Genomic DNA, 13,164 nt, shown 5'->3' with positions numbered 1-13,164 from the left:
ATAGTTAACTTGCAGGGATCACAATCCTGCAGAACAGGAATCTCCCTTGCTCTACAGATGTCCTAGAGACCTAAACAGGGAGGTTACCTTATCAATAGCACAAATTTCCAGAGGCAAATGACTCTCAGTTCCTGAAGCCCTCATGTCTCCCTCCCCACCATAAACTGGAGGAGGCTGAAGTAGAAGGGAATGTAAATGATAGCAGGATCATAACACCCCCACCAAGAATCTCCCAACTATCTTGGTGTTGATGCCTGACCTAAAGACGACATTGATCAAGCCATAAGGGCAAGGCCTTCCTTAACATGTGAAAACTCTTGCAATCTCCCATGCCTTCTCCTCACCTTCCCCCAACCGCAAGATATATAACCTGCCATCCCTCTCAACCTGGGGCAGCAGCTCTTCCTGCCCACAGGTCCTGTCCCCGTGCTTTAATAAACCACCATTTTGCACCAAAGATGTCTCAAGAATTCTTTCTTGGTCATCGGCTCCAGACCTCAGCCCACTGAACCTCACCTAGGTTTTAGAACTTCATCAACCTGAGCTGAAGGCAGAGGCTTTAACCCACTGAGCCATCCAGGCGCCCCGAGTCTTATTTTCAAAATAAATGTTTTACAAGGAAGAAAAACCAATCATACATGATTCTTAGATGGTTCAGAAAATCACTTTAATACTGCTTAGTTATCCTCAAGTATGTATTACTGATATGGTGTTCTAGGTTCAGGATACAAAACTAAACCAGATACCTGCTCTTAAGGGAACTAATATTAGCTAGACATACTCACAAAAAATAATAACAAGGGAAAGAATTTGGAGGGGAGGGAATTTTGAGATTTGGATTGGGATATTTAAATCACACCTCTGGGGTTTTGGTCAGGAAAACTGTTGTATTAGCATAACCTGATAATTAAGTATCATTTCAGTATTATTCTTCTAACAAATATAACTAATAAGCAGGAATAGCCAGGTTAAAGTACCATCTAAGGGTATTTTTGTAAAAGCTTAGAGATGAAGCTAGCAATCCCAAATGCAGTAAAAAGGTCAAAATAAAAGAAAATTTTCTACTGGAATTAGCAATTAAGTAGTTCGTCTTTGAGAAGCATGTTGTTCTCAAAATTTTTTTTTTTTATTAAAAGGCAGATAAAAAACCATATTAAAAAGGGTAAGAATAAATAGCAGAAGCATCATCTGTTGCACGAGGACTTTCTGCCTATACTGCACTGGGTAACTATAAATCAGTCCCTAATGACTAATATAATATGATCATTACACTTTAACACCTGAGGTCTAGGCCAGCTCTAACATTGACTACTTTACACCAGAGCTTTATTTGAACTATGATGCTGATTATTTCCAACCCAATTCAAATCATCCCTCCCCTCCCCAGTCACATTCAAAATGTGAGGCTCTCCATTCTCCCATGAATTTATACCCACCCCATTCTCATTCTGAGACCCAACCTCATTGTTCCCTTGCATACCAGACTACCCACATTAGGAACTTCCTTAATTTCTTTACTCTTCTCTCTTTTCTCTAACCCCTCTTCACCCTTACTGAAGGAGGGATCTCTTTTGCTGTCAATAGGCCATTCTCAACCTGGATGCTCTAAAGCTCATTCTGTTCCACCTTTAGTGATCAGTTATATCCTTTCTCTGCTGCCTTCCACTCTCCAGTTTGAATCATTCAACCTCAGCCTCAGTGTCCTCTCATCTAGAAGGATAAAAAGATTTCTCTTTGTGTTCTCATCTTCTCTGTTGCCATCCCTTTCTGCAAAAGAGTAGTCCACCTGTGAAGTCTCCCTCACTGCATACTCCTAATCTCTCCGTAATCAGGCTTTTTCTTGCAGAACTCTACTACGGTTGCCCTTCCTCATCACTACTGTTTGCTAAATCCAGTGGTCATTTTCCCAATTATTTTACTTAATTTCTGAGCATTTGACATTGCCAGCCCTGACTCCTTGAAATCCTCTTCCCTATAGTCCATGATACTGCTGTTCAGCTATGCACCCCTCTTTCTCTCTCTTCTTTGAAGGGCCTCTTCTCCCTAGCTCTTTTTTTTTTTTTTTTTTTTAGGTTTTATTTATTTATTTTTGAGAAAGAGGGAGAGAACAGGAGCAGCAGGGAAGGAGAAGCAGACTCTGCTGAGCAGGGAGCAGGATGTGGCGCTCCATCCCAGGACCCCGAGATCATGACCTGAGCTGAAGGCAGACATCCAACCAACTGAACCACCCAGGCGCCCCTTTCCCTAGCTCTTAATTATTAATATTCACCAGGATTCCATCTTAAGGCTTACCCACAATATATAAATATGTTCAAACTTGTATCATCCTCAAAACAAAATTGCTTTTACCTTGTGTTGCTCTTTAAGCTACTGCCTTATCTGTCATTTCTTTACAGCTATGCCAGTATACTTAGTTCTTTTTCTAAAATGTAAAGACAGCAAGATTTCAGAAATCCCTTTCTGGAACACATTCCCCCAAGGTTAATATACCAGTTTCTCAGTTTGCCTTCTCTGCACAAGTCTTCTATTATTGAGACAGCACTTTATTCTCCTCTGCTGACTCATAGTACTTTTTTATTAGAGTGCTTATATACAGTTTGCTTTTTGTATGTATATATTTCTACCTCACCAACAGAATATGGTTTTTCTTTTTTCTTTTTTTTTTTTTAAGATTTTTTTTTATTTATTTGACTGAGATCACAACCAGGCAGAGGCAGGGAGAGAGAGGAAGGGAAGCAGGCTCCCCACTGAGCAGAGAGCCCACCTGACCTGTGTTCGATTCTAGGATCCTGAGATCATAATCATGACCTGAGCCAAAGGCAGATGCTTTAACCCACTGAGCCATCTAAAACCATATTCTTTTTTTTTTTTTATCAGGGGGGGGGGGGAGAGCGAGCACAGGCAGACAGAGTGGCAGGCAGAGGCAGAGGGAGAAGCAGGCTCCCCGCTGAGCAAGGAGCCCGATGTGGGACTCGATCCCAGGACGCTGGGATCATGACCTGAGCCGAAGGCAGCTGCTTAACCAACTGAGCCACCCAGGCGTCCCTAAAACCATATTCTAAATGAAAAACTAGAATATGGTTTTTCTAAGGGCAAGAAAAAATGGGGAGGGGGGTACTTTAAAAAAAATCATTTTAATTGAACAGGAATCTCTTTAATGTCTTAAACATAATATGCAGTAAATCCTGGTTAAGTTTTTATTGTTGTTTGTATTGTTTTGTTTGTCATGGGGAGAAGCCTAGTATAGCCACGAGACTTGGGGCACCTGGATAAGCAGCTCTACTGTAGTAAGAGTAGCAGTGGGCTGATAAACTAGTGGACAGTTGCGGTTGCTCCATTAGGAGGATTAAAAGGGACATTGCTGTCGTGTAGCTAGTTCTAGTAGCTTTAGCAGTAATGGAAGGAAGAAAGTACAGGTAATTACAGATCGCATTAGCTATAAATGAGCATAGTTGATAGAATTTTAATCAGTTATGATGCTCTCAACCATGCTCTCAAAATTTATAAAAGGCTTAAACAATAATTAGGATACATTTGTGATACATTATGAAATTTGTAACTGAGGCACTGCCAGGTAGCTCAGTGATACCAGAGATCCAGATTCTTTTCTAAATTTTTTTTCAGTTCTACCATCCTTATAAATTAGTGTATTTTCTTAAACTGACTTTCCCATTGCCTCTAGTCCACCTCTCCAAGCATCACTTCTACATGAGTGTCTGAAGGTAGAAAGGGAGCTTTCCTTTTTGAGAGCCTAAGCCCACTTTGAAGAGTAAAGAAAACCTCAGAAGTGTTCTCTGTAGACTTAATCATGTCACAGTAGCCAGTTGTATGCCCTTACCTGTACGTGTCACATGGCCAAACACATTCATCCCTTAGGACTGGAGAAATGGCTAGCCTCCCCTGAAGGAGTTTATTGCCTGGGAAAAGGGGGAGGGAAGGAATGGATGTTGCATACACTACCAAAACTGTGTACACAATTATTCTGAGAGGAAAGGTAGAAAGATCTTTTTAGCCTCAGCGACCACAGCTGCCCTCCCTACCCCATTGATTCGCTTTCTAAGGCCTCCAGACCTCAAGCCGAGCTGCCTGCTTAGTCTCTGAAGCAAGGAACTAGACTTCAAAAATGTAACCTAATTGTTGCTTCTGGTTATCATGCTACCACTTAATGAGTTTAAAAAATACTCTTTAAGTTAAAAGGTTGTGTAACAGGGGCACCTGGGTGGTTCAGTCCATTAGGCATCTGGCTTCAGCTCAGACTCTGATCTCTGAGTTCTGAGATCCAGCCCTGAGCAGCAGGCTCCCACTCAGTGGGGAGACTTCCTCTTCCTCTGTCCCTCTGCCCCTCTCCCCTGCGAGTGCAAGGGGGTGGGGAGGGCGCTAGTTCTCTTTCTCTCTCAAATACATAAATAAATAAATGAATCTTTCTTAAAAATCAAAAGTTTTGTAGCAGATTTCAAAAAGCATAGATAAATGTTTTCAGAAATAAAAATGTCTTTCTTTTTATAATTTTACTGTTCTTTCTAGCTATAATAACATTTTCCTTTTTTGCTTTTTATAGGTTTCCTAAAAGAAAAATGGAGGAATCAGTCAACCAAATGCAACCACTGAATGAGAAACAGATAACCAATTCTGAAGATGGATATGTATGGCAAGTTACTGATATGAATCGACTACACCGGTTCTTGTGTTTTGGTTCTGAAGGTGGGACTTACTATATCAAAGAACAGAAGTTGGGCCTTGAAAATGCTGAAGCTTTAATTAGACTGATTGAAGATGGAAGAGGATGTGAAGTGATCCAGGAGATAAAGTCATTTAGTCAAGAAGGCAGAACCGCAAAGCAAGAGCCTATGCTCTTTGCACTTGCCATTTGTTCTCAGTGTTCCGACATAAGCACAAAACAAGCAGCATTTAAAGCTGTTTCTGAAGTTTGTCGCATTCCTACACATCTCTTTACTTTTATCCAGTTCAAGAAAGATCTGAAGGAAAGCATGAAATGTGGCATGTGGGGTCGTGCCCTCCGGAAGGCTATAGCAGACTGGTACAATGAAAAGGGGGGCATGGCCCTTGCTCTGGCAGTTACAAAGTATAAACAAAGAAATGGCTGGTCTCACAAAGATCTGTTAAGACTGTCACATCTTAAACCTTCCAGTGAAGGTAAGTAAGTATAAGATTTTTGGGTCGGGGGAGGTTGCAGATACCTGGTAAACAACAAATTTTTATTTGACATAAGATAATTGTGTAATATCTTCTAGAAATAGCCATTCAGTCTCAAAACACATTGGTTGACTAATTCAGATGCGTAATGCCAACCTGGAATTAAAACCCTACCACAGACAATCCAGAAATTACTATTCAAGAATCAAATGACAGATTTACAGATTTAATATTCTAAATCTCAAAATGTCACTGTGCTAACTAGAATGTTTACCCAAGTAAATATGGCTTATGAAAGCAGTATGGACATGGTTAAAGTTGTAGTAAGCAATGGTTAAAGTTGTAGTAAGCAAAACAGCTCCTAGCCAGTAGGTGGCAGATAGATAGACAGGCTACAGTGTTGTAGTCCCTTACGATTTTTTTCCCTCCCTGTCTTCCTAGGATATATGTTCCATGGAACCTAAAGGCTACCTGAAATAGTGCTGAACTTAACAATTCAGGATGTTAATTGTCTCCAAGCAGTCAGCCAGGCCAGGGAACATGGTAACTTGGGGCAGTTTTTCTGTGTCTGCGGGAAGATTTCTGAGAAGTTAGTTGGATGTATGATAATTACTCAGTCCCTCTTAGAAGGGAAATAAGAAAAAAAATTTGGGCAAGAATAATTGTAAAGTATGAACTTCCACAGCATTTCTAAAATTTGCTCTTTTTTAATACCAGAAGTGAAACTTGAAAAGACAGCTCCTCATTAATTTCTAATTTATCCATTTTATTATGAATGGACTTTTTAAAATGAAATTTAAACAGTGAATTATTGCAAATATTTATATAAACCCATTTGTATTTTGTTTTTTTATTAGAAATTATATGTTTGTTTTAAAATAGCTGGATAATACATAAAAATATAATGCAGAAAGTAGGAGTCCTGCCCTTCAAAAGAAATCACTGTATGTGTTGTGTATTACTCCTAAACATACACTGTGTTGGTTTTTTTTTTTAAAGATTTTATTTGATAGAGACACAGGGAGAAAGGGAGTACAAGCAGAGGGAATGGGAGAGGGAGAAGCAGGCTCCCCACTGATCAGGGAGCCCAATGCAGGGCTTGATCCCAGGACGCTGGGATCATGACCTGAGCCAAAGGCAGATGCTTAACAACTGAGCAACCCAGGCGCCCCCATACACTGTTTTATTCACCATTGTATAAATATACTATAATTTATACTATAATTTATTTAGCTAGTCTCTTACTGATGACAGTAAAATAGTTTCTGGTTTCTTAATCTATTACAAAAATACTACAGTGAAAAAACTTGCATAATGTAAATATTTATATAATGGGTAAACCCACAAACAGTATTTAGAAGTGGCCGGTTTCCCCGCATTAAACAATGACCGTTACGAGTGGTTTTTTTTTTTAAATCTCTGCCAATAGGATAGGTGAGAAATTATCTTACTGAATTTGTGGGCAAAAGTTCATCTTCTCATATACTGCTGATTATTTTTAATTTTTTTTGTGGTGTATATTATATCTTTGTCCTTTTTTCCATTGAGTTGCTATTCTTAATATTGATTGTCACCATTCATTCATTCAGCAAATATTTATTGAGCATCAAATGGATGGGCACTGTTCTAAGAACCCGGGACACATAGGAATTTATAGCTTCATATTATATAGATCTCATGCACGTTCTCCCTTTTTTTCTTTTGTCTTTCATTTTTTTTGATGGGGGTTTCTGGCATATTGAAGTTTGGAATTCTAATGCAATGAAACTTGCCTGTTTTTCTTCATAGATTTTTGTTTTATGTTAGGTGTTAGAAAGGCCTTTGCCAACCTAAGGTCATAAAAATATTTACCTGTAGTTTTTTCCCTAACATATTCATGCTTTTAATTTTTTTTATTTTTAACCAACTGAGCCACCCAGGCACCCTTTTTTTTTTTTTTTTTTTTTAATTTTAAATCTTTAATTCAGTATAAGAAGAATGTAGGGATCCAGCTTTGTCTACTGAGATACCACATGGTTGTGTGTACCTAAGTGCTAGTTCTAGTTGGAAAAACTAGTTTCTGAATTTGTGCAAATAGTTCTGGGTTTTGAATTCTTGGTCTATGAAATGAATTAGTAGATGTTCCCTAAACTTACTCCCACAGACAGTATTGCTTAATTCTAAATTTTTTTGAAAGAAAAACTCCTATTTAACATCTTTTAATAATATCAAGTATGTTCAGGCATAAGAGATTCCTAGGCTTCTCAACATGAAAAGAATTCAGAAAAAACTCTGAGCTTCCAGAAATGTAATAATTTTTTTAGAGATTTTACTATTTTGACAGAGGGAGACATAGCAAGAGAGGGAACACAAGCAGGGTAAGTGGAAGAGAAAGAAGCAGGCTTCCTGCTGAGCAGGGAGCTCAATGCGATGCAGGACCCTGGGATCATGACCCTGGGATCATGACGGGAGCCTAAGGCAGACACTTAACAACTGAGCCACCCAGGCACCCCCAAATAAGTAATATTATTTTAATACCTTAACTGAAACATGTATTTGAAACAGATAAAACACGTCAAAATGTAACTTAATTAATCAGGTATTTATTTTATACTTACTGTGTAGCCAACATAGAACTTAAGTAGAATAAAAATAATAATAAGCCTGCCTTTAAGGAAGCTATATTTTATTTGGGAAAGACAAAATAGAAGACATGCTCAAATATGAAATATTTAGTAATTTAAAACAGTATAAGATTTTGTACTAAAATTTGGATGTCTACAAGAGTTACAGTACTTTAGAAGTCCCTACATACTAGTATTGACTTTTCATCAAATTATCCAGAATCCAAAGATAACACATAGGCTCAGTCTGCCTTAAAGATGGATTTTATTGGCCTGCACAATATTTTAGGGGAAAAAAATGAATTCTTTGCTAAAGTCATTTTAAAAAAATCAGAAGACATCAAATAAAAATACTTATTCTGGATGCTTTTGAAAGTACTTTTTTTGGCACCACTAAGTCAAAACTTCACTAAAACATTAGTAGGTACTCTAGTTCATTCTATCATCTTAACCATTCTCTATTATATGACCTGTTCCATTTATTTATTTTAACAGCATTTAGCCCATAGACCTTTTTAAGTTTGATAACTCAAAAACTTCTTCCCCATTTAACAGAATTGAAAACTAAGGCCTACATTGGTCACATAGCCATTTATGGGCAAAGTGTGGCTATAACCTCATCCTCAGTGCCGTCCTCAGTGCCCCAATCCCAAGCTCTTACAGTTACTAAAAGGAATTACAAAAGAAATGAACACCTTATTTTCCTTTTTTAATTTGACCTGTAATACTTTCTCATTTATTTAAAAAAATATATTTAAATTACTTACCTAACTGTCCACTTCCACTTATCTCTGCTACTTGTAAATGCATATTTACTTAGTAGCAGAAGGGGACAAGTGAATAGGAGATTATTTGAGACAGATCTGTACTTTGTGAATCGTTCTGAGATTGTGGACCTGAGAGATAGGTATTGTCTACCAAAGTTCCTAATGCTAGTGTCTCAAAAAGGAAAAAAAGCTCTATAACAAAATGACTTAGAATATAGGAGGTTTTTCTCCAGAGCCTCATATTAATACAGTTGTGATGGAATAAGCAAAATCGTTTGACTCCCATCGGCTTAAGTGTGTTTGTTATATCACAGAAGGCAGCCTCCCAGTGTAAAGAGCTTAGCTCCTCTGTATCTAGTTATTTCATTCTCAGTAAACATGTTCTGTTTTTCACCTAGAAATTCTCATGCCATTTCAATTCTTTATTTTCTTAAAGGACTTGCTATTGTGACCAAATACATTACAAAGGGCTGGAAAGAAGTCCATGAATTGTATAAAGAAAAAGCACTTTCTGTGGAGACTGAAAAATTATTAAAGTATCTGGAGGCTGTAGAAAAAGTTAAACGCACAAAAGATGAACTGGAAGTCATTCATCTAATAGAAGAGCATAGATTAGTTAGGGAACATCTTCTAACAAATCATTTAAAGTCTAAAGAGGTAAGTAAAGTATATTATAGCTTGTGATTAAACAAGTAATTTGTGGCATATATTTGTGCATATATTAAAATTTATGATGTGATACGTATAAAAGTAATTTATAAAATGTAATTTATAAGATGGGTAACAGTATATCCACTTTTTTAACAAAAAATGTAAAATATATCTTGGGCGCCTGGGTGGCACAGTCGGTTAAGCGACTGCCTTCAGCTGAGGTCATGATCCCGTAGTTGTGGGATCGAGCTCTGCATCGGGCTCCCTGCTCAGCGGAGAGCCTGCTTCTCCTTCTCTCTTTGCCTACTTATACTCTCTGTGTCAAATAAATAAAACCTTTTTAAAAAAAAAATGTAAAATATGTCTTGAAAATAGTATTTATGTAAAAAAACTTAATACAATGCCCAGGTGTAGTTGGCATTCTGGTAAGTGTTATATCTGCTTCATAAAGGCTGGTTAATTTGCCTGCTAATTAAAAATAAACAAATAAAATTCTTCTGTATAGTTCCTTCTTAAAATAGACTTTACTTTCTTACTCTAGTAAAGAGAAGTTAATTTGATAAGCCTTTGACCAGTGTGCAAATCTTTTTATTTAGGAAATACTTGGAACCCCAAAAGAAAGGCTTAAAGGATATGTTAGTAATATTGATACCATGGTTATACTGATTCATGTGCCCTTAATCTTTTATATTTCTCCCTGTGTCACTTCAATAGGTATGGAAGGCTTTGTTACAAGAAATGCCTCTTACTGCATTACTAAGAAATCTAGGAAAGATGACTGCTAATTCAGTGCTTGAACCAGGAAATTCAGAAGTAGCTTTAGTATGTGAAAAACTGTGTAATGAAAAACTGTTAAAAAAGGTAAGCACTTGGGCACCAAGGTAACTCGATTGATCGAGCTTCTGCCTTTGGCTCGGGTCATGATCCAGGGGTCCTCAGATTCCCCTGCTCAGAGAGAAGCCTGCTTCTCCCTTCCCTCTGCCCCTACCCCCTGCTGTTAAACACACAGACACACATGCTCCCTCTCTCTCAAATAAATAAATAAAATCTTAAAAAAGAAAAGAAAAAGGTAAACCTTACCTTTGTTAGCTACTACTAATTGAAAAACTCAACTTCTAAATTTTGGAAACATAGCCAGTGCAGTTTCAGGTGTTCTGAGATTTTTATCATACCAGATTTTATTTAACTCTGAAATCGAAGATAGTAAGTCCTTGTTTTTATTTTTTCCTTAGCTACGGTAACAAAACCTAAGACACATAATGACTATCTTTCATTTGAATTTTGCATTTACTTTCTGTCTCTGTCTTGTTTTTAGGCTCGTATACATCCATTTCATGTTTTAATTGCATCAGAAACTTATAAAACAGGTCATGGTCTCAGAGGAAAACTAAAGTGGCACCCTATTGAGGAAATTTTGAAAGCTCTAGATGCCGCTTTTTACAAAACATTTAAGGTAATGGTTTGATTTCTGTTTTATAACAAATGATCCAGTTGGGACTTGATATATTTTATAAAAACCCATTTTAAAGATGATCCTAATAGGTTAACCATTTTTATTAGCTACTCATTTATTTTTCCACAGTTTGTGTAAATGTGGATATATAATTAACATTGGAAGTTTATGAATACAGATTTTCTCCTTTGGACAATATCCAGTCATCTTATAAAATCATTTTGTTAAGTTTTAAAATACCAAATTTAAGATTTTTTTATTCCTGTAGAGTCCTTTGACTTGGTCCCCTGTCATTCTGTTAATGAACAGAGGATCTCTGTCTTCGTGAGAAGTGAATTTTTTTTTTTTTAAGACTGAAAATCCTACATCAGAGCTATAAGTTAAAGTTTTTGATTTTAAAATTTTCTTCTTACTCCTCAAAATAGTAGTAACTAAATTCATCAAATGAAAGGGATTATACAAATGAGATTTATCTTCAATATACAAAAATCAGTCAATGTAATATGTCACATTAATAGAATGAAAGGACAGTTACACAGTATCAGTGCAGTAAAAGTATTTAATAAAATTCAGTACCATATTATGATTTTTAAAAAAAGTAAACTAGGAATAGAAGTGAACTTCCTCAGCATGATAAAGGCCATATATAAAAAACCCACAGCTATTATTATACTCAAAGGTGAAAGGCTGAAATCTTTTCCACTGAGATCTAGAACAAGACAAAAATAACAACTTTTCCACTTCAATTCTACAGAGTCCTGGAAGTTCTAGCAGTTAGGCAAGAAAAATAAATAAAAGATACCAGATTAGAAAGGAAGAAAAATTATCTGTTCTCAGATGACATGATCTTATAAGGAGAAAAGCCTACAGAATCCACAGAGAGCTTAGAGCCAACAAATAAATTCAGCCAAGTTGCAGGATATAAAACTAATGGGCAAAAATCATTAGTATTTCTGTACACTAGCGATGAACAATCCAAAGGCCTTAGCCTTAAGAAAACATTTTTTGTTTAGCCTTAAGAAAACATTTCTATTTACATTAATATAAAAAAAAACAAAAACAAAATAAGACTTAGGAATAAACTGTGAAGGTACAAGATTTGTAAACTAAAAGCTATAAAAAACATTGCTGCAAGAAGTATAAGAAGACTTAAATGGAAAACATTAAATGGGAAACATAAGACTTGTTAAGATGACAGTACTACCCAAAGCAATCTACACATTAAGTGCAGTGCCTATAGCATGTTTTGCAGAAATAGAAAAACCTACTGTAAAATTTATGTGGACTTTGAGGAGACACCCTCCCCACCCACCCCCCGCCGCTGCCCAATAACACAGCTAATCTTGAAAAAGAACGAGGTTGGCAGATTCACACTTCCAAACTTAGTACAAAGGTACAGTGATCACAACCATGTGGTACTGGCATAAAAGCAAATATATAAACCAGTGGAAGAGAATGCAGAGGCTAGAAATGAACTCTCACATGTGTGATCAATTGGTTTTTGACAAGAGTGTCAAAACTGTCCAATGCAGGAAAAGTTAGTCTTCAAAAAATGGTGCTAGGGAAACTGGATAACCACATGCAAAAGAACAAAGTTGCCCCTTTAAATTACACCACATACAAAAATTAAAGTGGCTCAGTGACCTATATTTAAGAGCTGAAACTATGAAACTCTTAGAAAAAAACATAGAATAAAAGTTTCATGACATTAGATTTGGCAGATTTGGCACATATGACACCAGAGCACAGGCAATAAAAGGAAAAGTAAATGAATTGGACTTCATTAAAATTTAATAAACCTTTTGTGCATCAAAGGACTCTCATCAAGAGAGTGAAAAGATACCCTATAGAGTAGGAGAAAATATTTGTAGATCATATGTTTGATAACTTTTTAATGTTTAGAATATAAAGAAGTGCTACAATTCCACAATAAAAATTTTTAAAAACCCAATTCAAGAATGGGTAAAGTACTTGAATAAGACATTTCTCCAAAGAAGATAGCCAGATGGCCAATTAGCAGGTGAAAAAATGTTGAACATCATCAGTCATTAGGGAAATGCAAATCATTGGTTCTTATCAAAAAAGCAGAAATAACAAGGCTTTGGGAGGATAGGAGAAACTGCAACCCTGGTACATTGCTGATAAGAGTGTCAACTGGTATAGGCCTATGGAAAACAGTTTGGTTGTTCCTCAGAAAGTTAAACATACCATTAGCATGCCATCCAGCATTTCCGCCACCTATGTATATACCCAAAGTAATTGAAAACAGAATCAAATGTACCTATAGGTGAGTGTTCATAAGAACACTCTTCACAATAGCTAAAAGGTAGAAACAACCCAAGTGTTCATCAGGAGATGAATGGATAAACAAAATACAATATATACATACAGGGGAGTATTCAGTCTTTACAGCCTATTACAAAGAAATGCATTTTGAAACATGCTACAACGTGAACCTTGAAAATATTTTGCTAAATGAAATAAGCCAGACGCTATAGGACAGGTATTATATGATCCCATTTATATGAGGTATCTG

The 13,164-nt window shown here is 36.6% G+C and overlaps 1 protein-coding gene across 1 annotated transcript in view; it reads left to right on the top strand.

Annotated features, from left to right (window-relative positions):
• The window catches only part of RO60 (Ro60, Y RNA binding protein), a 29,135-nt gene that overhangs the window by 5,790 nt on the left and 10,181 nt on the right, over positions 1-13,164 (top strand). The window contains exons 2-5 of the mRNA XM_082703944.1: positions 4,559-5,154; positions 8,961-9,181; positions 9,890-10,036; positions 10,491-10,628. Of these exons, the coding sequence (XP_082560070.1) occupies positions 4,575-5,154; positions 8,961-9,181; positions 9,890-10,036; positions 10,491-10,628 (1,086 nt within the window). The 5' untranslated portion in view covers positions 4,559-4,574. The remainder of the gene's footprint in view (positions 1-4,558; positions 5,155-8,960; positions 9,182-9,889; positions 10,037-10,490; positions 10,629-13,164) is intronic.

The sequence above is a fragment of the Mustela nivalis genome (assembly GCF_964662115.1).
Source record: "Mustela nivalis genome assembly, chromosome: 16".
In the NCBI taxonomy this organism is placed as follows: Eukaryota; Metazoa; Chordata; class Mammalia; order Carnivora; family Mustelidae; genus Mustela; species Mustela nivalis.
This window is presented reverse-complemented; position numbering and strand designations above follow the sequence as displayed.